At 31.6% G+C, this 22,768-nt stretch overlaps 1 protein-coding gene across 1 annotated transcript in view; it reads right to left on the bottom strand.

Moving 5' to 3' along the window:
- The window catches only part of LOC129231853 (putative protein kinase C delta type homolog), a 176,576-nt gene that overhangs the window by 66,266 nt on the left and 87,542 nt on the right, over positions 1 to 22,768 (bottom strand). The window contains exon 8 of the mRNA XM_054866235.1: positions 1,603 to 1,793. Within this exon, the coding sequence (XP_054722210.1) occupies positions 1,603 to 1,793 (191 nt within the window). The remainder of the gene's footprint in view (positions 1 to 1,602; positions 1,794 to 22,768) is intronic.

Genomic DNA, 22,768 nt, shown 5'->3' on the forward strand with positions numbered 1-22,768 from the left:
GGCTATTTGTCCAAAGAAAAGTTGGACATACAAGCATACAACTTAAGCTAATAAAAGCGTGTTAATTAGAATAAACTAATAACTTATCGTTGATAAATTAATTTGATTACAGAATATTGCATTGTCATCGGGTCTGAGGTTGCATTCCAAATTTTAAAAGAATCCGATCACAAAAAGTGGGCGAAAATTGAGTTGCAAGATTATAAATTTATTTTCGGTGTAGATAGGATTAGAACGCACGCCCAATGATTCGCGGAGGTTGACGTCAGCGAAGACCCGCGCTTTAGACCGCTCAGCTACGAACGCTCATAAAGTTGTGGAATATACAAACAGTAATAAGCCACTAGCTCTTAGTCCAAAGGAGAGTTACTCACAAACATACAAGTGAAGCTAATAAAAGCGTGTTAAAAAGAAATTTAACTTATGTGGCTGGGCATATTACTAGCAAGAAATGCTCAAGGAACATCGAACTTTTTTCTGCAGACAACAAGATGGAGGTTCACTCATAGCGTGAGGAGAATTTTTTCCACATCTGATACAGCTTTTTTGAAACTTCGTCAACGTTCCGAAGATTATCTGAGAACGCTTTGAAGTAGTTACTTTCATTTAGAAAAGCTAGGTGAGGACCAATGCATATCCCAACAAAGCAATTGCTCCATTCACGTGTCTAACTCTACAATGCAGTGGTTTAGAGTTGAAACTAAACTAAACCAAGTTACTCTTCTAGACAGGCCAGCCTTAAGTCCTAAACACAATAGAAAACTTCTGGGGGGGGGGGGGGGTATTAGCTAGAGATCTATAGATCTATATGTTAATGGGTGACAATTTGCAACAGTTTGAGGTCTTAGGCTGCAAATTGAACGTAATTTTTTTAAAATCAGAAGTTACTCTAAACTCTTATTTGAAGTATGTTTATTCACGATTTTAAAGTTCTTAGAAAAAACGGCCAAAAAATTTTAATATTAAAAGGAAAATGAGTTTTCTATAAACTTTTGGGACAATAAAATTAAAGTTTCAGTTTTTATCACAAAGTCTGTGACTGTGTAACATAATTTTTACAAAGTATTATTATTATATTGATATTTTTCATTACTCTAAATTGTTTTGAAATTGTTACTTCCTCTTTTTACAAGTAAAACTTAAAAACGTTATTGTCTCTAAACTTTTGGGGCGCACTCTACTAAATATACAAGTAATTAAAAATGTTTTTTTTTCTTTTAATACGCACATCTTGCGTACAAACGTCAGCTAAAATTTGATTAGTAATATTTATTTTTGAACTCGCCAGAATATTTCATTATAACCCCCAAGAACTCACACCAAGAGCAAAATATTCTAAGAAGAGAAACTTTCCAATCAAATATTACCATTTGGCGTAACATTTGATCTTTGGAATAAATAATAAATGAAATATCGTCAACTAAAAACCATTTTATTCTATTTATTTATTTATTTATTTTTTTTCAGAAAAATATGTGGAAGAAAAATTTTTATGCGCGAGTTCTCACGTCATTCATCGTGACCCGAGTTGTGGAGGGTTAAAAGGGGAACATGAGAGTAAATAAAATTAAATATAAGGATTATAAGGAGTCATGAACAAACCTTTCCAAAGCTACCTTTTCCAAGTACTTTCAGAAATGTAAAATCCTCTAAATGGTACTCCCTAAATGGCATGTTTTTCTCTGGGCTTTTCGGCAGAACATCCTCACGGCCATACCTACTTTCTTTAACACTGGAGGAAGGTAAGTCATCTCTATCATGCGTTCGTCTTTGCCTTTCCGGCGACTGAAAGCCTGAAAAAGACGTTTGAAGACATTGAAATTAACGTTTAGAAGTGAGCAAAACGGCAAGGCATTTGTTTGCCACATTTAAGGGGGTCCGGGACACAAAAATCGTCAAATTTTGCATTTTTTTTATGTAAAAAATTACTCCTTTTTTTCTGCTTAAAATGACGTTTGAATCTTGTTTCTATCTTGATTAGAATGAAAGATATAATTATTTTTGTTGCATGCACCTAACTAATGTGTACTTAACTTTAAAACTTTAAACGCGTTTTTCTCCCTGATGCAATTTTTCCCGATTTCTTGCATTCAAACTCTTATAATTCAGGAACCGATAAAGATAAAGTAATGAAACTTGGAGCATATCTTTTTCAACAGTTTACTTTAATTTTTATTCGGCGAATTTGAAAAAAAAAACGTTTACTGCAAAAGTTAGGATTTTTTTTTTTTAAAGTATCTTCGAATTTTTCGAAATTTTTCTTCAAATATTTTTTATTTTTTTTACTAAATCAATACTTTTTAAATCGCCGAATAAAAATTAAAGCTTAGATATTTGTGCGTAATTTATTTTAAAAAAATGAGAATTGATCAAAAATATTTTGAGTTATAGCAATTTAAAGCAACCCCATTTTTTTTAAACTAATTAAATTTATATAAAAAAAATTTTTTTTCATATTTAAGTTATGATTTTTCTTATTAAATAAATGGTGAATCAGTGCAAAAAATTTCAAAACTCTAAAGTATATAATAAAAAAAATTTCAAAATGTGTCCCGGACCCCCTTAAGCCAGTTACATTCAACCTCAAAATTTTTGGCATCCGTCTTCGGACGAATCTCAGGGTCAGTTGGCGTGAGGCGAAACAGAGTTTTAATGTTTCAGCTTTAGATCCTTCCCTTTCAATTGGATGAAGCGAGAGATAAAATTTTTTGCATTGTGTCCAAGATTTCTCACTCTCTGAGAGTAGCTGGATGAGAGAAAAATTGATTTCAAAACTTTTTTAGCGAATGAAATCACGTCTCTTTTTACCCCTTAGACTACAGGGTAAATGAAAATACCCATTTTGTTGCCCTATGAGGATGATGAAGGTTGATAATTGTACTATCCATAATCAGTTAAGAAGTTTAAGCTGCTCTACACCAATAATACTCAATCTGTGGCCCGTAGGTAGCACGCAACTCCCCAAATTAAGTAATCTGACATCACTTAAAAAGAATACAAAAAACTTAAATTATGTTATGATTTATGTAAATTACACAAAGAAGTGTAATTTACCTCGCAGTTTAATCTTCTAAAAAAATTGGAAGTATGAAAAACTCAGCTGTCTCCATTTACCCCAGAGTACAGGACTTATGGGGTAAATGAAAACACCTAAATTGCACATTAATTACAGTTGGAAAGGTGAAATTCACAACATAATATTTTTAGTAACCTTCCACATGACAAGTAAAGCTAGTTGAAACCAGTTACTTTGCATTTGTAGAACTGCTGGAGGGGAAAATCTCAAATCACTAAAATAAAAAAACAACTTTTTCGCAATGTCAACCTCAAACAAAGACGACTTCTATACAATCGTTTGAAAAAACGCGGAACAATTCTCGGAATTGTCTCCTATGTGTTACCTAGTATTTCACTCACCAACATTTTAGTTTCAATACAGTGAAACCTCAATAAGTAGTCGACCGGTTAAGTGGTCAGTCCGTTTAAGTGGTCATTTTTCTTTGGTCCCGAAAAGGTCTCATTCACAGTAATGTAAAAGGATCCTCCTTTACTGGTCACCAAATTTAATTTTACCCGGTTAACTAGTCACTCATAAAATTGTTTTCTAAAATTCCTTTTCCTTATCAGATCTTAGAAAATAGTGTTGGACTTAGTTGAAAGGCTGTTTGATAGTCATTTTTCCTTGAAATCTCGATCCTCCGTTCTGGTCGTTCAAAGAATACTTCTTGCGGTAACTCTACCGAATGCCAAGAGTAAGAATCAAACTCCTTTCAGCAAGACATACAAAATCTAATACGTGGAGAAAGTTAGTCAGTAATTAACATCCATTCAAGGAACTACAAACACAGAATTTAAAGCTTGATGTATGTTAGAAGAGATCATTCTTTTCCGTAAGCAACAATTTCATGAGTCAACATTGAAAGATTGTATTAATGTACGGTAACTACATTAAAATAAGTTGTTGTTATTTAGTAATGTATAAGTAAGAGAAAATAAAACAAAGTAACTATCATTAGTATTTTTCCCCCTTTTTAATATTTCCACTAATTTATAGACATTGATTACATAAGCTATTGTTTTTCTCACAGAATTCTACTGCTGTTCATAAATATTTGTAAGTTTTTTTTTTCTTCCTTAATTTCCCACTCCACATAAGTAGTCACTCCGCATAAGTGGTCAAAAATTTTTGGTCCCTTGAGTGACGACTTTTACCACAAGTGTGGCAACAGTTACTTCCATTTTCCCAACTGGCCTTAAAAACCGATTGAAAACCAGAGAAATCAGGGTTGGTAAAATCAAACATTGTCGAATGAAGTTTCATGTCACTCAAGACAATGTACCATTTTGAGTTAAGTATTTTTATTTTTCCAGGACATAAAAAGTGCAAGAAAAAGAGAAAAGTGCATGTAAAGCTAAATGGTATTATTAGGGAGATTTGATGTGATTTTCAAATCCAAAAATTTCTTTGTTGGTACTTCTCGATTAATTTGGTTTACCTCCAGAATACTTTTTAACGTGTAAAAAGTTGAAAACATAGTCGTGTATCTGCATGCATCCGTGGATTTGTTTGGAGTAGAGCTGTATTCAGTACATCAATGGTAGGTAAGTTCTCCGTCAAATTTAACCCGAAAACGATCTATCAAGTTATACGCAAAATTTTATTTTTTAAGTTATGCATTAAAGGTACTATATATTGATAGTTTCATTTTAAAAATATTTGAGTAATATATGAAAAATAATGTAATAATTTCAAAAAGGTTTAATATTTCTATATTAGGTGGCATTTGAAAAAAAAAAACATTGTAACGAAAAGCCAATTTTTGCTACACATTCTATATATATATATATATATATATATATATATATATATTAGGGTGGTCCTTATTTATATGGGAAAAAAAAAATTTCGGAATTCAACAAGTGACGCCCCCTAGTTTTGTGACACTATAATAAAAAGTAATCGGTGCAAAATTTGAACTTGATCGATCAATAATAACACGTGCCCCTAGGCCGTTGAACTTTAACACTTTTGATAATTTTCTCACAAATCTTCGAGTTTTTACTTCAGACCCAGTATATCGTTTCTCCTAGGTTAGCAAAATATTTTTTACAGCGAGGTAGCACTAAAATTAATCTTTTTAATTAATTCATATCGTCCAAAGATTTTACATTGAATAAGAATGAAATAGTGCTTTAGAAACTTTACCTTAATCGTACATTTTTCTCAATGTATCTCAATCGTGTGCATTTTTTTCCAATAGTCTTGGATTGTCTGTAAAATACTAAATTGCTTTTGTGACTCATATTTGGTAAATTGATTGTGAAATTCTTCGATTAATTGTGCTCCTCTTTCAGTTGTATCATTCGCAACTTTCAGCATCTTAACGATATCTCTTCCCTTTAAATAGCTTCCTTCATTTTGCCATGAATCACAATCAAATAGGAAAACACCTTTTGGTGTTTGTAACTTATCAAACAGTTTTATTGACTTGTAATTGATTCTATAAAGAGGAAGATCTTTACTAAGAAAGTATTCCAAATCATCTACTGTTATCTGAAATTTTTTGTACAGTCATCAGACACGTCTTCCTATTCAGCAAGCATTTTTTGAAGTAGTCTTTTCTTATCTTCAAAGTTAATTCCTTCATCCAATACGGACAAAGCTACTAGTTCATCCGCTAAGTACCATAAGTGATTTATGAGTTTTTCAATCACTGCTTCTGCTGCATGTTTGTCATCATTTTGTACGCTGCAGGTTTTTTAGACACTAGACTTTATATTGATTTAAAAGGCCTAGAATGGGTTGCTGCGAAAAACTATATCTTCATACAACATTTAACTGTAAAACAACATTTACGGGCAATCTTTTCATGTAAAGTCAATTTAAATTGTTTCCTAAACATATAAATATTCAAACAATAAATTCCTTTTGCCACCACCCATCTGGCTCACAGATAAGCTCCAGTTTGCCGAAAACATATCCCTGTAGGAGGGAGGACTACACCAAGAAATATTATTACACATTATGAGAATTCTCTGTAATATTTCTTAATTCCGCTTTCTACGAACAATAATATGTCATCAAATTCTTCTTTTAGAATTTAAGTGGTATGTGTACTTTTTGAATTTTGAAGCGCTTAAGTAATGGAATATCGAGTCTAGAACTAAGAAAGGCAAGAACTTCTTTAAAGACACTCTGCAGTACGATTTCAAGTGCATGATGATAGCGATACAAATGCAATATATCACCGTTCAGCTTTTGCTCTAAAAAATACATGCACAATTTATACAGCCGGTGTTGTAAGCCGCTGTATAAAACACTACAGCTTGAACAGTTAGCAATAAAGAGCAATCATCTAAGATATCATACACAACTGAAGAAATATCTTAGAAATTCTTAGTAGCTGTTCAACATTGGAACCTGAAGCTATCATGGTAAGCCTATCGGTGTTTTTTTTCCAGTTACATCTGGATGTAGTTTTGTATCCCATGGAATAAATAAAAAATGTAAATTTAAATTCATGAAATCTGATTTTACCTCTCGAAGTGTTTCTCTTGCTCTCTTAAGCGATGTACGATTGATCATAAGGTTATTTGGATTTAAATTTACTGCATCAACATAGGCTGTTAATAAATGAGCAGCATCGTTGTCCCTAATATGGCATTTGTCTAACATTGATGAAATACGAGCAGATCTCATTAGTTGTCAAGCTTTTTTGCGTTGTGGTAAACCAGATATTAAAAAAAAGGTTCAACAGGTTAGGATAGATACCCATTTTGGTTTCTAAATGTTGTGAATTGCAAGAGGAATTTTATGATAATAAAGGACTATGTACTCAAATAGAAGACAGTTTAAAGTATAGATTTTTACATTATTCCGATCTGGAATTTTTTCAAATTTATATTTTAGCTATGGAAAGTTTATTTTTATGGTAGGGTAATCGATGGTTTTTCAAAATTTAAATTACAAGAGTGCATAAACATTTAAGTATATAACTAAAGAACAGCAAATTAAAATAAATTGTCATTACTTATATTTATTACATGGAAACCTGGTAATCCTATTTGTCACACCTTTTATATACACGGAAAATTTTCTAAATCAACATCCCCAAAGCCTGGAGGAGGCAATTTGTTGTTGTCAAAAATCATTCATTAATGGCCTAGGCCATTCATTAATGGCCTTTAGAATCCCTTGTGTCCATCTTGGTGGAAAGAAATGTTCCCCTGCAGCTTGGTTTGAAACGAGCGCGAATAGCGATATGCCTGTCCCAAGGCCATTGGAGTACATGTACCCTATGTAATATGTAAAATTTTACAGAATGAAAGAGAGAGAATGGTTGGTCTGGAAGTAGCAACATCTACTGAGGTTCAAAATTACTTTAAATATGAAACCTAGGAATATTTTTACATAAAAATGAGAAAATCCGCAATTTTTTCTTCGAAACTCAAAAAAGGGGGCCCTAGGGGCACGTGTTAATATTAATGGATTGACTTAAAATTTTGCATGGGTCATTTATTTGTACAATGGAACAAATTGAGGGGGCGTCGCGTAAAATATCCACAACTTCAAAAATAAGGAGCACCTTTAAAAGTTTAAACTCATGCACAAGATTTTGTTTTAAATATAAATTGTATGAAATGCGTGTGTATGAAATTCCAGCATTATTTTATGAATGATATAAATGTTGAATTTTAATATTTTACACCATTCCCAGAAAATTAAGTACTGACAGAGTGAAATAGTGGAAATGAGAAATGAATAGAAAAAAGATAGAAAAATACATAACAGAAAAAATAGCTCAACAAAAAATTAAGAAACGGAACTGCCGTAGAGGCATGAGAAAATACAAAACGGAAAAATAGATCAACGAAAGAATCCTTTATAATATTAAAATCTGTTCGCGTCCGTCTGTCTGTCTGTCTGTCTGTCTGAAGATCGATCTCCTCGAGAACCGCTGCGAATCGAGAGTCGAACGAGATACCGATCAATTCGAAATTTTCCAAAGAAAACAATAGAACTAATCTCGTAATTGTACGACTCTAATTAGCGGAGATATTAATTAAAACGTTAATTAACATAACGTTATTTAGGAATTTTTATTTCTTTCCTGTTGCCATTTTGCGTATGAGCAAATAAAATTCTAATAATTGTTTTAAGAGATTTTTTTGGCTGCTGTCCAAATCTTAAAACAACGTTTCCATCCAGAATTTCATTTCAAATTAGTTTAAAATTGGTTGCTCTATTCGGATATAGCATTTATTTTATCGTCTGTCCTTTTTTTAATTTTTTACATTCAACGTTCTTAACTCTTTTCCTCATATAAAAGTTGTTTCTTCAGCTATGTTTATTGATTGTAGTGTAAGTTTATCATTCACCGGCCTCATATTTTGATACATTTAGGATGTGCGACTAATTATTTTTATTTTGTTGAACTTTTTCCCGTTACATGGGCGAGTTTTCGAATTGCAATAACTTTCTTTTTCTTTCCTGTTTCTATTTTTGAAATACAGTTTGTATCGTTAAAAGAACATGTTAAATTAAGATTGTTTGGATTTCTTTAAGTGAAACAGAGTTGAACAAAAAATTGTTTTTAAGGATTTTAACTAAAGCTATCCTGGAATCTGATGACTTGGTATTTAATTAATGCTTATTGGTATTTATTTAGTCTTGGTGCTTTAGTTTCACATAATCAATCAAAATGTGTGTGTCATTTAACGTAAAAAGATGATCGTAATTGTACATAAATATTTCAGATATAGTCTATCAGATTTAATTTAGTTTAAAGTGACCAGAGATTATAGTTGATAATGCATATATTTTCATCTTTTGTGCTAATTGAAAATACTCATATTTTGTATCATTGATAACTATGATTAACGTTAAGGGCAGTTCTCAAAAGGTGGGAACAAAAAAGTTAGCTTTGAGCAATTTCAAAAATTTTCAAATTTGACATCAATTTTGCTTTTATTCTATTGTATGCACACCTAGAACACAATATATGAACATGAAAAGACAGCAGGTATTTGTAAAAATTGTTAATTAGCAAATTAAATCAGTAGTCTGTAGGTAACAGATTTTGGACATTGTTGTCATGTAGGTAACGGATTTTGGACATTGTTGTCCTGTAGGTAACGGATTTTGGACATCATCTTATGTAAGTTTCACCATTTTTGACAATTGTTAATCTGATTTTTAACTTTTCCAATGAAAATTTTATTTACTACTTTTTGAATTTTGCAATTTAATAATAAAGAGCATATTAATCAAGTACTTGAATGGCTATACGTACTGCTCTTTACATATAATGATAAAGTTAAATATAAGTTTTGGAATGATTTTGAAAAAGTTGATGAAAGGTAAAAAAAAGCTTCGAATTAAAAATATGAAAAAAGTGACATCAGTTTTAAAAATGAATACATTTTTTTAATGTCATAAAAATTAAAACGATGTCTAAAAATAATTATTGAAAAAAGAAATTCGTATTTCTATTTGGAGATCGTTAAATTATGTTTCGAAAAGAAAGAGAAAAAAAAAATTCTAAAATAATAAAAGAGGGGGGAAAAAATTGATAGCGCAGTTGATAAAGTCGCCAAAACTGGTGCAGCTGACGAAAAACTACATTTGTCAAACTGGAATTCCCCTCTGGTAACCTTTAGCTTATCGTACACTGCGTTGTCGCCAACGGAGTTTGCTTGGCGATTTTAGCTCAAAATGGCTTTCGTTCGATCATAACCAGCCATGTTTCTACTGTAATTTATGTATTGTTCAATGTGTAACGTATTAATTGTGCAAAATACCAATGGATTAAAGAAGATAACATTATAATAACCTTTTTTATTGAGGTTAGAAGACAGTGGATGATCAAAAATTATGAATAAACGGACAGAATTATCGGCGTCAAGATCGTAACGCGATTTGGACACCTCACATGTACGTTTAAGAAAAATTATTTATCTTCTAAGATACTGCATAAAAGCTTATGAAAACACTTTTAAACAATTAAAAATTGATTCTCAGGATCGATAAATACCTTTAAAACGAAAACATCATATACATAGTTCTCAAATAATAGCATTGTAAAGATCGTAACTTTTGGACATACATCAAATTTCAAACTTACTTTTTTCAAAAATCATTTACAAAGTAAATAATCTGTCTTTACTTTTGTTATTTGTGTAAAATATTAACAAAAAAGTATTCAGTGTAAGATTCATACCTTTATTTATTTTTTTTTTTTTTTGAAACGTATGGAAATAATTTAAAAAAAAAAAAAAATTTAATGGTACATTTGCTCAGTTAACGTTTTGGTATGTCCAAAATTGTGCCTTTTAGCAAAGAAAATATTTTTTTAAGGGCATTTGAACAGCAATTTCTCCATAATTTATGTCAATTCTTGTCTCTATACAATATTATAATTTAACTCAAAAATTTTTGAATTAATTAAAATGAAAGTTATTTGGTGTTGAAGCTTCAAAGTTGAGGTCTGTGTTTGCTCCCACCTTTTGAGAACTGCCCTTAAAGAGAATTTTGACAAAAATATGCTCTACTGGTGTTTTACAAACCTTGCATTACGCGTATTTATTTACTTCTTAGCGCTTTAGAAACTGATGTCAGAGTAATACAAAAACATCAATTGGACATCTCTTTCATTTTTTAAGTAGCCCGTGCAACGCCGGGCACGTAGGCTAGTCCACTATAATATTAAAATCTGTTCGCGTCCGTCTGTCTGTCTGTCTGTCTGAAGATCGATCTCCTCGAGAACCGCTGCGAATCGAGAGTCGAACGAGATACCGATCAATTCGAAATTTTCCAAAGAAAATAATAGAACCAATCTCGTAATTGTACGACTTTAATTAGCGGATATATTAATTAAAACGTTAATTAGCATAACGTTATTCAGGAATTTTTATTTCTTTCCTGTTGCCATTTTGCGTATGAGCAAATAAAATTCTAATAATTGTTTTAAAAGAGATTTTTTTGGCTGCTGTCCAAATCTTAAAACAACGTTTCCATCCAGAATTTCATTTCAAATTAGTTTAAAATTGGTTGCTCTATTCGGATATAGCCATTATTTTATCGTCTGTCCTTTTTTTTATTTTTTACATTCAACGTTCTTAACTCTTTTCTTCATATAAAAGTTGTTTCTTTAGCTATGTTTATTGATTGTAGTGTAAGTTTATCATTCACCGGCCTCATATTTTGATACATTTAGGATGTGCGACTAATTATGTTTATTTTGTTGAACTTTTTCCCGTTACATGGGTGAGTTTTCGAATTGCAATAACTTTCTTTTTCTTTCCTGTTTCTATTTTTGAAATACAGTTTGTATCGTTAAAAGAACATGTTAAATTAAGATTGTTTGGATTTCTTTAAGTGAAACAGAGTTGAACAAAAAAATTGTTTTTAAGGATTTTAACTAAAGCTATCTTGGAATCTGATGACTTGGTATTTAATTAATGCTTATTGGTATTTATTTAGTCTTGGTGCTTTAGTTTCACATAATCAATCAAAATGTATGTGTCATTTTATGTAAAAAGATAATCGTAATTGTACATAAATATTTCAGATATAGTCTATCAGATTTAATTCAGTTTAAAGTGACCAGAGATTATAGTTGATAATGCATATATTTTCGTCTTTTGTGCTAATTGAAAATACTCTTAACTTGTATCATTGATAACTATGATTAACGTTAAAGAGAATTTTGACAAAAATATGTTCTACTGGTGTTTCACAAACCTTGCATTACGCGTATTTATTTACTTCTTAGCGCTTTAGAAACTGAGGTCAGAGTAATACAAAAACATCAATTGGACATCTCTTTCATTTTTTAAGTAGCCCGTGCAACGCCGGGCACGCAGGCTAGTCCACTATAATATTAAAATCTGTTCGCGTCCGTCTGTCTGTCTGTCTGAAGATCGATCTTCTCGAAAACCACTGCGAATCGGGAGTCAAACGAGATACCGATCAATTCGAAATTTTCCAAAGAAAACAATAGGACAAATCTCATAATTGTACGACTTTAATTAGCAAAGATATTAATTAAAACGTTAATTAACATAACGTTATTCAGGAATTTTTATTTCTTTCCTGTTGCCCTTTTGCATATGGGTGAGCAAATAAAATTCTAAAAATTGTTTTTAAAAAGATTTTTTTGGCTGCTGTCCAAATCTTAAAACAACGTATCCATCTAGAATTTCATTTTAAATTAATTTAAAATTGGTTGTTCTATTCGGACATTTATCGTCTGTCCTTTCTTATTTTTTCATATTCAACGTTCTTAACTCTTTTCAGCATATGAAAAATGTTTCTTTAGTAATGTTTATTTATTGTAGTGTAAGTTTATCATTCACCGGCCTCATATTTTGGTACATTTAGGATGTGCGACTAATTATCTTTATTGTGTTGGACTTTTTACCGTCACATGGGTGAGTTTTCGAATTGTAATAAATCTCTTTTTCCTTCCTGTTTCGATTTTTGCAATACAGTTTGTATCGTTAAAAGAACACGTTAAATTAAGATTGTTTGGATTTCTTTAAGTGAAACAGAGTTGAACAAAAAAGATTGTTTTTAAGGATTTTAACTAAAGCTTAATTGGAATCTGATGACTTGATATTAAATTAATGCTTATTGGTATTTAATAAGTCTTGGTGCTTTAGTTTCACGTAATCAACAAAAAAGTGTGTGTCATTTTATGTAAAAAGCTGATTGTAATTGTACATAAATATTTCAGATATATTCTATCAGATTTAATTCAGTTTAAAGTGAGCACATATTATAGTTGAGAATGCATATATTTTCATCTTTTGTGCTAATTGAAAATACTCATAACTTGTATTATTGATAAATATGATTAACGTTAAAGAGGTTTTTGCCAAAAATATACTCTACTGGTGTTTTGCAAACCTTGCATTACGCGTAATTATTTACTCCTCAGCGCTTTAGAAACTGATGTCAGAATAATACAAAAACATCAATTGAACAGCTCTTTCATTTTTTAAGTAGCCCGTGCAACGCCGGGCACGCAGGCTAGTCTATTTTATTAGAACTTGTGCGCTTCTATCCGTGCGCGTGTCCTGAATGTCCATGTCTACCAAGTCAATAATACTACTACCGTTGGATACAAAACATCTAGGGGGAAACCATTCTGCCCTGTCTCCTTAAGGAGTCGGATATATGAATAGATAAAAAATAATAGTTTAAAAAACTAAAAAACACTCTTTACCAGCCAAATTAACTAAAAGTTAAGAATAATCTTTGGATGACAAGTACATAAAGTAATTTGCCAAACACTTAGTTTTACTGTAATAAAAAATAAAAAAAAGCGTGGGGGGCTTCTTATCAGTTGTCTTAAATTTCTTCAACATTTTATTTATGCAAAAATGTAAATAGGCAGCCACCCACGTTTTTTTTTTTTAAATTACAGTAAAATTAAGTGTTTGGTCAATTACTTGATATACACTGCTTGATAATTGCTAAGGAACAAGTAATTTATGCAAATTTGTACCTCAACCAGCTGGCCAATGGAGACAAATTCAAGTTCAGATGGCGTGGTAGATCAAGACTCGTTATCTGTATAAAAGACAGTGCATACACGCTCAAGATTCGTACGAAAATTCACGCTGTTTGGTTTTTAACAAAAATAGTGCGGAGCGAATGTTAAAAAAAGTTTTTCTCTGAAATTCTGTTTGATTCTTGAAATATTTAAGAGTAAAATGTCAGAAAGACATCATTTGAGTACCTACGATCATGGACGAGCGGTTGGACGACTGGAAACAGGTCAAAGTGTGACCACTGTGGCTGCTGTAATGGGTGTATCAAAAAGTGCCATCTCCGGATTAAAGAAGGCATCTGAAGGTGGAAATGTTTTGCAAAAGCATGCCGGGGGTCGTGGTAGGAACACCACACCATCAGAGGACTGCTATGAAGCCCTCGTGGTAAAAAGGAACAGAAATTTCACTCCTGGACAGATAGCTGCAAATCTTACTACCGCTACCGGTACGCATGTTTCTGCAAGAACTATCTCACGGCGTAAATAAATAATGTTTATTTGCATGCACGGAAGTCCGTACGTTGCATCCAAGTTCAACCACGCTATCGTCGAGAGATTACACTGGTGTAAGGAACATGTTGGTTGAGATCGTCAAAATTGGTCTACAGTGATGTTCTGTGAAGAATCTTGTTTCAGTGTGACAAGTGATTCCGGTCAACAACTACTGTGGAGAGAGCGTGGAACACGTTATGCACAAAAATTTATTTGCGAACGTGATCGGTACGGCCCAAGCGTGATGGTGTGGGCGGGCATCATGCACAATGGCAGAACACCGCTTCACATTTTTAAACAAGAAAGCGTTACGTCACAAATGTATTGTAGAGAAGTGATGCTGGATCATGTTCGTATTTTAAGGGGGGCTGTAGGTCCAGACTTTCTCTTTACGGACGACGATACACGGCCACACAAAAGCACTGAATTGTCAAACATACTGCTAAGTGAAAACGTTCTCCGTATGCAATGGCCTGCTTACTTTCCCGACTTAAATCCGATTTAACTTGCCTGGGATAGAACCCCTATAACTGACTATAGGGCCTAGCCTGGGAGGATCTTGGCAGACGTGTTGCGCGAAGAACCGTCCCTCCCAGAACAGTACAAGAACTCAAATCCGCCTTGAGAGAGGAGAGGGAAAACATCCCCCAAGCACTCCTCAATACTTAGTGGGGAGAATGGAAAACAGATGTAAGATGTGCATTAGTGTCCCTGGTAATCATACAGCATAGTAAGGTACTCATGTCTCCTTCATTCTGACCTAGATAAACTTTTTTGTGGTGGTTTGAAAACCATCTGAGTAGGATTTTTTTTAATTTTTAAGTTTTTACTTCATTGATGCAGTAATATCTGTATTATTTTCTACTCATAATAAAGGCACATCATCCCTACTAACTATATACTTCGTTCTATTTCTTTAATCATTATCTATTCTTAATTATTCCAAAAAACGTAATTGTTCCTTAGTAATTGTCAAGCAGTGTACTTGTCATCCAAAGATTATTTTTAACTTTTTAGTTCATTTTGATACTAAAGCGTGTTTTTTTTAGGTTTTTAAACTATTATTTTATAATAATGGAACAGGGTGGCGACAGGAACTGTGAAAAAAAGTACCCTGACTTTTCCCTGATTAAGTTCACCAAATTTCCCTGATTTACGTCACCAATGAAAAAATGGTTTTCTTTCTTTGCTTTACTTGAAATCCATTTTTTTTGTATAAAATGCAGTTTTTTAAACGTTTTAAGTTGTGTAAAGTTGTTGAATTAAAGATATATTTTAAAAACAGGCTACTTTTTTAATAAAATGGTTAAAAAAAACATATCAAGTCAATTTTTTTGAAAAAAAAAAAAACCCTTCAAAACAGTATATTAAATTTTTCTACAAGGAAAGATTATAGAAAATTAAAAAAAAAAACATTACTTCCAAAAACCACTTAGCAAAAGAATTTTAAGAAACTATTAAAATCACTCTCAAAAACATATGTGTATTTATGATAGAACTAAAAAGTAATTTAAATTATTTTGAACTAAATTTTCACACAGTATAATAGTTGTTGCAAGAATAACAAGTAATAGTGATAGAATAGAAGCAATGTACTTATTCTTATATAACTAACTGACATATTTATACAAAACAGATGAAACCATTTGACATCCATTCATAAGGAGTTTTTCTCTAATCAAGAACAAAGGTTTATTGAATGAATACAGCATTTTAACAATAAAAAAATAAAGATATTTACTTAAGTACACAAGTTAACTCTATTTCAAATGATTTCAGTATGTAACGAAAAAAAATTTTAGATTGCTTTTGTAACAAACAACTTTGAAATGCTAGGGAAAAAAAACAATTAGTTAATTTCAAAATTATAAAAGGAGAATACAACTTGGTTATAAAATAAAAGAATCATTTAAGTCTGATGAAAATAAAACCTTTATAATCTACGGCGACAACAAATAGTATAACGGCAAAAAACAAAGTTTTTTTTTAATTGAAAATTCAATTTTGACAATTAAATTAAAAACGCGAAGAAGTAATAACTTTTAAGCTTTTATCAGTATTAATTCAAAAGCCAAAGATGTCTTCTTGAACTCGTGATTACAGTACGCTAATTGCTTCGAGACAATGAAATAAAAGCAAAGGAGCTAAGGCATTAATGAAAGCTTCCTCTTTGCCTTTATGGTTGTTTATTTTACGTAGCATTGAAAGCGTAAAAGGAAATTTCAAGTTAGGTAAAATAAACAACCTAACAGACACAGAAGCAATCTTAGGAAGTTCATCCTGTGGTTAATGAGGTAAGATTCAATACTTTGACGTTGAGGAAAAAAGATGCACAAATATGCGGCAGTGTATAATCGCACCTCATTCACTTCACTTTTTTTCTTTTTGAACAGATAATTGGCGAAAAATGTGTAGGGAATTAGAGTACTTAATTTTGTAAAGAATTTTTTTTTCCTTCATAAAATCAATTTTCCCTGATTTTTTGTTATTTTTTCGAAATTCCCTGATATTTCCCTGACTTTTCCCTGATTAATAAAGTTCCCTGACTTTTCCCTGATCTCCCTGATTTCTCTGATCTGTCGCCACCCTGTGGAATTTATCTTAGTATTCTATTGCATTATTTACATCAGATATTTTGAGTGCTTTCTGGTAAATTCATGTGCAAACATTGCTACACTCCGCAGATTTGATTTGTAAGTTGTAAGTAATTCTAATAAGCCAGTGGCTATTTGTTCAAAGGAAAGTTGGACCCATAAACATACCCACAAACATACAAGATAAGCTAATAAAAGCACGTTAATTAGAATAAAATAATAACTTATCGTTAATAAATTAATTTGAATATAGAATATTGCATTGTCATCGGGTCTGAGGTTGCATTCCAAATTTTAAAAGAATCTGATCGCAAAAAGGGGCCGAAAATTGAGTTGCAAGATTATAAATCTAATTTCAGTGTAGACGGGATAAGAACGCACAACCAACCAATGATTCCCGGAGGTTGACGTCAGCTAAGACCCACGCCTTAAACCGCTCGGCCACGAACGCTCATAAAGCGGTGGAATGTACTAACAGTAATAAGCCACTAGCTCTTAGTCCAAAGGAGAGTTACTCACAAACATACAAGTGAAGCTAATGAAAGGGCATTAAAATCATCAATTGTCACCCGCCATTGGCGGCAAAAATGGGGGTTGGCGAGCAAAACGAGCAGGGAGCGGAACCCCTAGCGTAACATGGAATGTTGTTAGGTTGCGAACAAATAAAAAAGGGAAAATAGATTAACGAAACTTCCGCTAAGTCACGGAAAAATATCAGGGTGGCGACAGGAACTGTGAAAAAAAGTTCCCTGACTTTTCCCTGATTAAGTTCATCAAATTTCCCTGATTTACGTTACCAAGGATAATGGTTTCCTTTCTTTGCTATACTTGAAATCCATTGTATGTTTGTACAAAATGCAGTATTTTAAACGTTTTAAGTTGTGTAAAGTTGTTGAATTAAAGATATCTAGTAAAAAGATGGTACTTTTTTTATAAAATGGTTTAAAAAAATATATCAAGTCAATTTTTTTGGGGAAAAAAACCCTACAAAACAGTATATTAAATTTTTCTTCATGGAAAGATTATAGAAAATTAAAAAAAAAAAAAAGTAATTGAAATTATTTTGAGCTAAATTTTCAAACAGTATAATAATTGTTGCAAGAATAACTAGTAACAGTGAAAAAATAGAAGTAATGTAGTTATTCTTATATAACTAATTGACATATTTATGCAAAACAGATGAAACCATTTGACATCCATTCATAAAGAGCTTTTCTCTAATCAAGAACATAGGTTTTAATGAATGAGTACAGCATTTTAACAGTAAACAAATAAAATTTTGTTATTTTAACAGTAACAAATATATTTACTTAAGTAAACACAAGTTAACTCTATTTCAAATGATTTCAGTATGTATCGAAAAAAATTCTTAGATTGCTTTTGTAACAAACTTTGAAATGCAAAAAAAAAAAAAAAAAAAACCAGAAAAAAAAAGCGATTAGTTAATTTTAAAATATATAAAAGAAGAATACAACTTGGTTATAAAATAAAAGGATCACTTAAGTCTGAAGAAAGAAAATCTTTATAATCTGCGGTGACAACAAATAGTATAACGGAAAAAAACAATTTTTTTTTATTGAAAGTTCAATTTTAGCAATTAAATTAAAAACGTGAAGAAGTAATAACTTTTAAGCTTTTATCAGTATTAAGGGGACACTGGACGTTCAACAAGAAGAAATCTTCGTCAAATTTTTGAAATTTGTATTTTTTGAATTAATTTGAATAGGAGGACAATTTTGTGAGTTTTGTTTTATTTAGTATAGCATAGAGAATGACTTAAAATAAGTTTCAGTGTTGTGAAATCAAATTAATTACGCAAGGGACTTTTCAAAGTTTTGTTAATTATCGTTAATTTTTTTAAATAATTGGTCTTCTAATTGAAATTTTTTAATGAAATTTTATAATTGAGCTTGTATTAGTGGTTAAAGTATATGGTTAAAATTTCATGCAAATCCATCAATAATTAAAAAAGTTTGCTTTCAAGGTCCAGTGTCCCCTTAATTCAAAAACCAAAGATTTCTTCTTGAAATCGTGATTACAGTACGTTAATTACTTCGAGACAATGGAATAAACACAAAGGAGCTAAGGCCTTTCTTCCTCTTTGCCTGTATGGTTGTTTATTTTCGTAGCATTGAAAGCGTGAAAAGAAATTTCACCCTAGGTAAAATAAACAACCTAACAGACACAGAAGCAATCTTAGGAAGTTCATCCTGTGGTTTAATAAGTAAGATTCAATACTTGGACGTTGAGGAAAAAAGATGCACAAATATGCGGCGGTGTATAATCGTACCTCATTAATTTTACTTTTATTTATTTATTTATTTTTTTTTTGAACACATAATTGGCGGAAAATGTGTAGGGAATTAGAATACTTAATTTTGTAAAGCAAAAAATTTTTTTTTCTTCATAAAAATCAATTTTCCCTGATTTTTTGTAATTTTTTCAAAATTCCCTGACATTTCCCTGACTTTTCCCTGATTAATAAAGTTCCCTGACTTTTCCCTGATCTCCCTGATTTCCCTGATCTATCGCCACCCTGAATATTTAACGTTACGGAAAATTCCCAGTTAGCTTTTTATAACACAAAAAGGGTCTAGTTAATGTGATGGCAGTAAAAATAAATTCAAATGTTTTGGAATTAGACAAATCAATAGTCTCAAAAGATGATTTAAACTTCCTTTCAGAAAAGTAATACAGTCAGACCCCGACTTAACGAACCTCTAACGAATTTCGCGATTTAACAAGTTTTTCTTTTTCCCTTGACTAAAATGAAAGCAAAAACCCCTCCCCTATTTACCGAATAATAAACCCGAAATAACAAATCAGTTTAACAGCCGAAAAAACATTTTTTTTTTTGTTAATTTGAGTTAGGAAATATTGGATAGTTTTCCAAATGTTACATTCATATTGTCCGAAGCAAAAAAATACTTTTCTTGAAATAGCAATTTTTGACGGGAGAGGGCGAGGGGGCAACAAACGAATAGTGATTCTGATGCAGAAAGTGATATTGAAACTCCCATTAAAACTTAACTTTTTCCAATGCTTTACGTAACCTGGAAACAGTAAAAACTTATCTCATGCAGCAGGCAGCAAAAAAAACACAGTATTTTCTTCTCTCCATAAAGTTGAAAAATAACTATTTCGAGTCAAGTATCAACGTCAAATTTCTATTTCTCAGGTAGTTTAAGATTTTAAAGGAAGAGTTTACTTTCAAAACGGATTATATCCACTTTTTACAAAAACCTTTTTTTTTTTTTTTTTTCATATTCAGAATCTCGAATGTAAGCCCTATCGTACCCCTTTCTGCTCGAAGTGTTTTATACCTACTGTTAAAAAATGCGTAAAAATTGGTTTTACACTAAACGGTGTATATCCATCCCCTTATTTCTCGCCAGGTCTTCTACAGCAAAGTGGATTTTATTCCTTATTTACCGGTATCCACTCATTCACTTTCATATCAAAAGGGCACATATGCAAATTTGAATTTGCCACTTCTAATTCAAAAGTAGTTCATAAATAAAACAGCGGAGCGAGGCACTGGCTGAGCATTTCCAATCAAGCATAATAACCGTCCGTATTACGAAATCGCAGCACCTTGTGCCTTGTGCAATTCTGTTATCAGTTAGGCAAGAGCGACCTCAAATTGTGACTACTAAATTTAGATTAAATAATTGATATTACTATTAAATTGCGATTAATTGAAAAATTGTGATTAATTGTAATAAAAATGTGATCTATTAATACTTACAACGTTGTTATTTGAATCGGCAAGGTGGTTTCATTGTTCATACTTGATTGGATCAAATGTTCTTTATTCTTTTCATTGAACATTAAAAAGAAAAGTAAGAAGAAATAAAGTAGAGTAAAAAAAAAAGTTTTGAATATTTTGTTTTAATTTCAAAGTTTATTTCTGAAAAAAAAAATGCGTGTTGTTTTGCAAAAGTGATGATATCCACTGTTTTACACCAAAAAGGAATACATCCAAAATAAAATTGGCAATTTAGGTCTGATAAAATTGAGGAAAAATTCCTAGACTTAAGCTGATAGTCACTTGTTATTTTACCGAAACATTGTGAAAATTCGAAATTCTAACAGTTAGTGTTAGCGCGTTTTTTTCATCCCCCCCCCCCCAAAAAATGTAAAACTGGATATCATCCGTTTTGAAAGTAAATTCCTCAAATTAAGTAGCTTGTGATAAGTCGTTTAGTCCTGAATAAAAATGTACACTTTATAATTATGGATATTTTTACGCAGTTGCTTATTAAGGATTTTAGATATGGCAAGTGCACTTCTTTCTAAATTTTTTTTACACCCCGATATTACGAATGATCCAGATTTAACGTATTAAAGTTTCGGTTCCGGTGAATTCGTTTAATCGGGGTCCGACTGTACCTCCTTTTATGTGATATTTTGTTATATTTTGTTTTATTGTTTGATTTGGCCTCAACATATACTCTTTATCTTCGGATTAATCACACGATATCGCGACTTGATGTTGAAATAACATTAACAGCACTACACAATTAAAAACTACTTGCGTGTAGTAAAATCAATCATTGAAAAAACTAATGTAATACCCGACATTACCCTGCATTATATTAAGGTAGCAGAAAGATCATTCAATATAGTCTGGCTCTGACAAGATGAGTTCCGATCGACGAAGCATTCAACTATCTTATTTGTTAAAATAGAGGTAAGGAAAGTCGGTTGGCTTAGCCACTAACAGTTTTATTAGTGCTGCGCTAAAATATGAATTTTCCTGTCAACCCAAACATAAGTGCAATCGTCTAATGTCAAGGGTCTTGTTATCAGAGTCTACTAAAGCTTTGATGTTTCATCAATTTCGAAATAATATCGAGGAAACGCACAGTTCATATTTTTAGAAGCATTTGAAACATGTACGTCCGGTGTCCGGTGTCCGGTGACGGAATGAAATTTTTAATAAAAAGCATAAGTATAAGTGACTATAGCGAAATTATTTTGATAAAAATGCCTTTTATTCTTGGCATTTCGTTGTTGAAAATTAAAATATGAAAAACAAAGCAGAAAAAAGGAATCGACGTTTTATTTTACAAAATTTTATGCTATCTTTTCTTTGTGACAGCTGAAGTTTTTGTCAACCAAGCTTTTGGACTTCTTAGACAAAAAGAAATTTCTGTGAATTATGTATAAATTCATTCTTTTAACAGATGAGTACTTTTAAAACACAGAAGTAGCGATAAGAAACTTTGAATGATTTTCAGGCATTGATTTAAAAGTTTTGAAGTTGGTGTGCTATGACTAGTGATTGCAGTACCGGTATTTCGAGATTTTGCAATCTTGTTTCACCGGTATTTTTGGTATTAGCTGAAAATAACAAATGTATTCTTTTTTTAATTATTAAAGAGCTTTCACTTTAACTTATTAGATATCTACTGTTATTTTAAATGTAAATTTCCTTTTCGACAGGACAGTACTAAAATTATTCTATTCGTGCAAAAATTTGCTTCAAAAGCAAATTAGTAGAATATCAAAAAATAAAAGAAGCAAAAAAAAAAAGATAACCAGATATTTTCATCACTGGATGGTGGAGATGAATTGAATTTTCGTGCTTTTATGTGCACCATGTTTTATTTTTCCCAGTTCTTTGATCACTCATTTGCCCTTTTGTAAAAGTTTAATTGCATGTGTAGTTGCGAATGTATTCGTGCTATGAATGATTTCAAGGGTTTGGTATGAGTTTTTAAATTAAAAAAAAATCCAAAGTGGTCTAAATTTAAATTTTGAGTCATAAAGTTGCTCTTTCCTACACGTCGACGGAAATTTTACTTTTCTTTTTCGTTTATTTAAGACTGATTGTTGAACATGCTTACCTCACACAACTTAATTTTTGAAGTAGACCGCGCAACGACGGGCAACGCAGCTAAGTAATCCATAAAGTCATTCCAATCAAAATAGTTTTAAAAATAGATTTCCGTAAAAGTTGTCATTTTCAGCAGAAACGTTCAATCACGAAAAAATCCATTTCTTTCTCCCATAACTCATTCAGTCAATCATAAACAAAAAATAACTTTAAAAAAATAATTTAAAAAAATCTGATTGCCACGAACACAAATGCTTATGTTACTGAATGCTGTTTTATCCCAT

The sequence above is a fragment of the Uloborus diversus genome, chromosome 10, assembly GCF_026930045.1.
Source record: "Uloborus diversus isolate 005 chromosome 10, Udiv.v.3.1, whole genome shotgun sequence".
NCBI classification, from domain to species: domain Eukaryota; kingdom Metazoa; phylum Arthropoda; class Arachnida; order Araneae; family Uloboridae; genus Uloborus; species Uloborus diversus.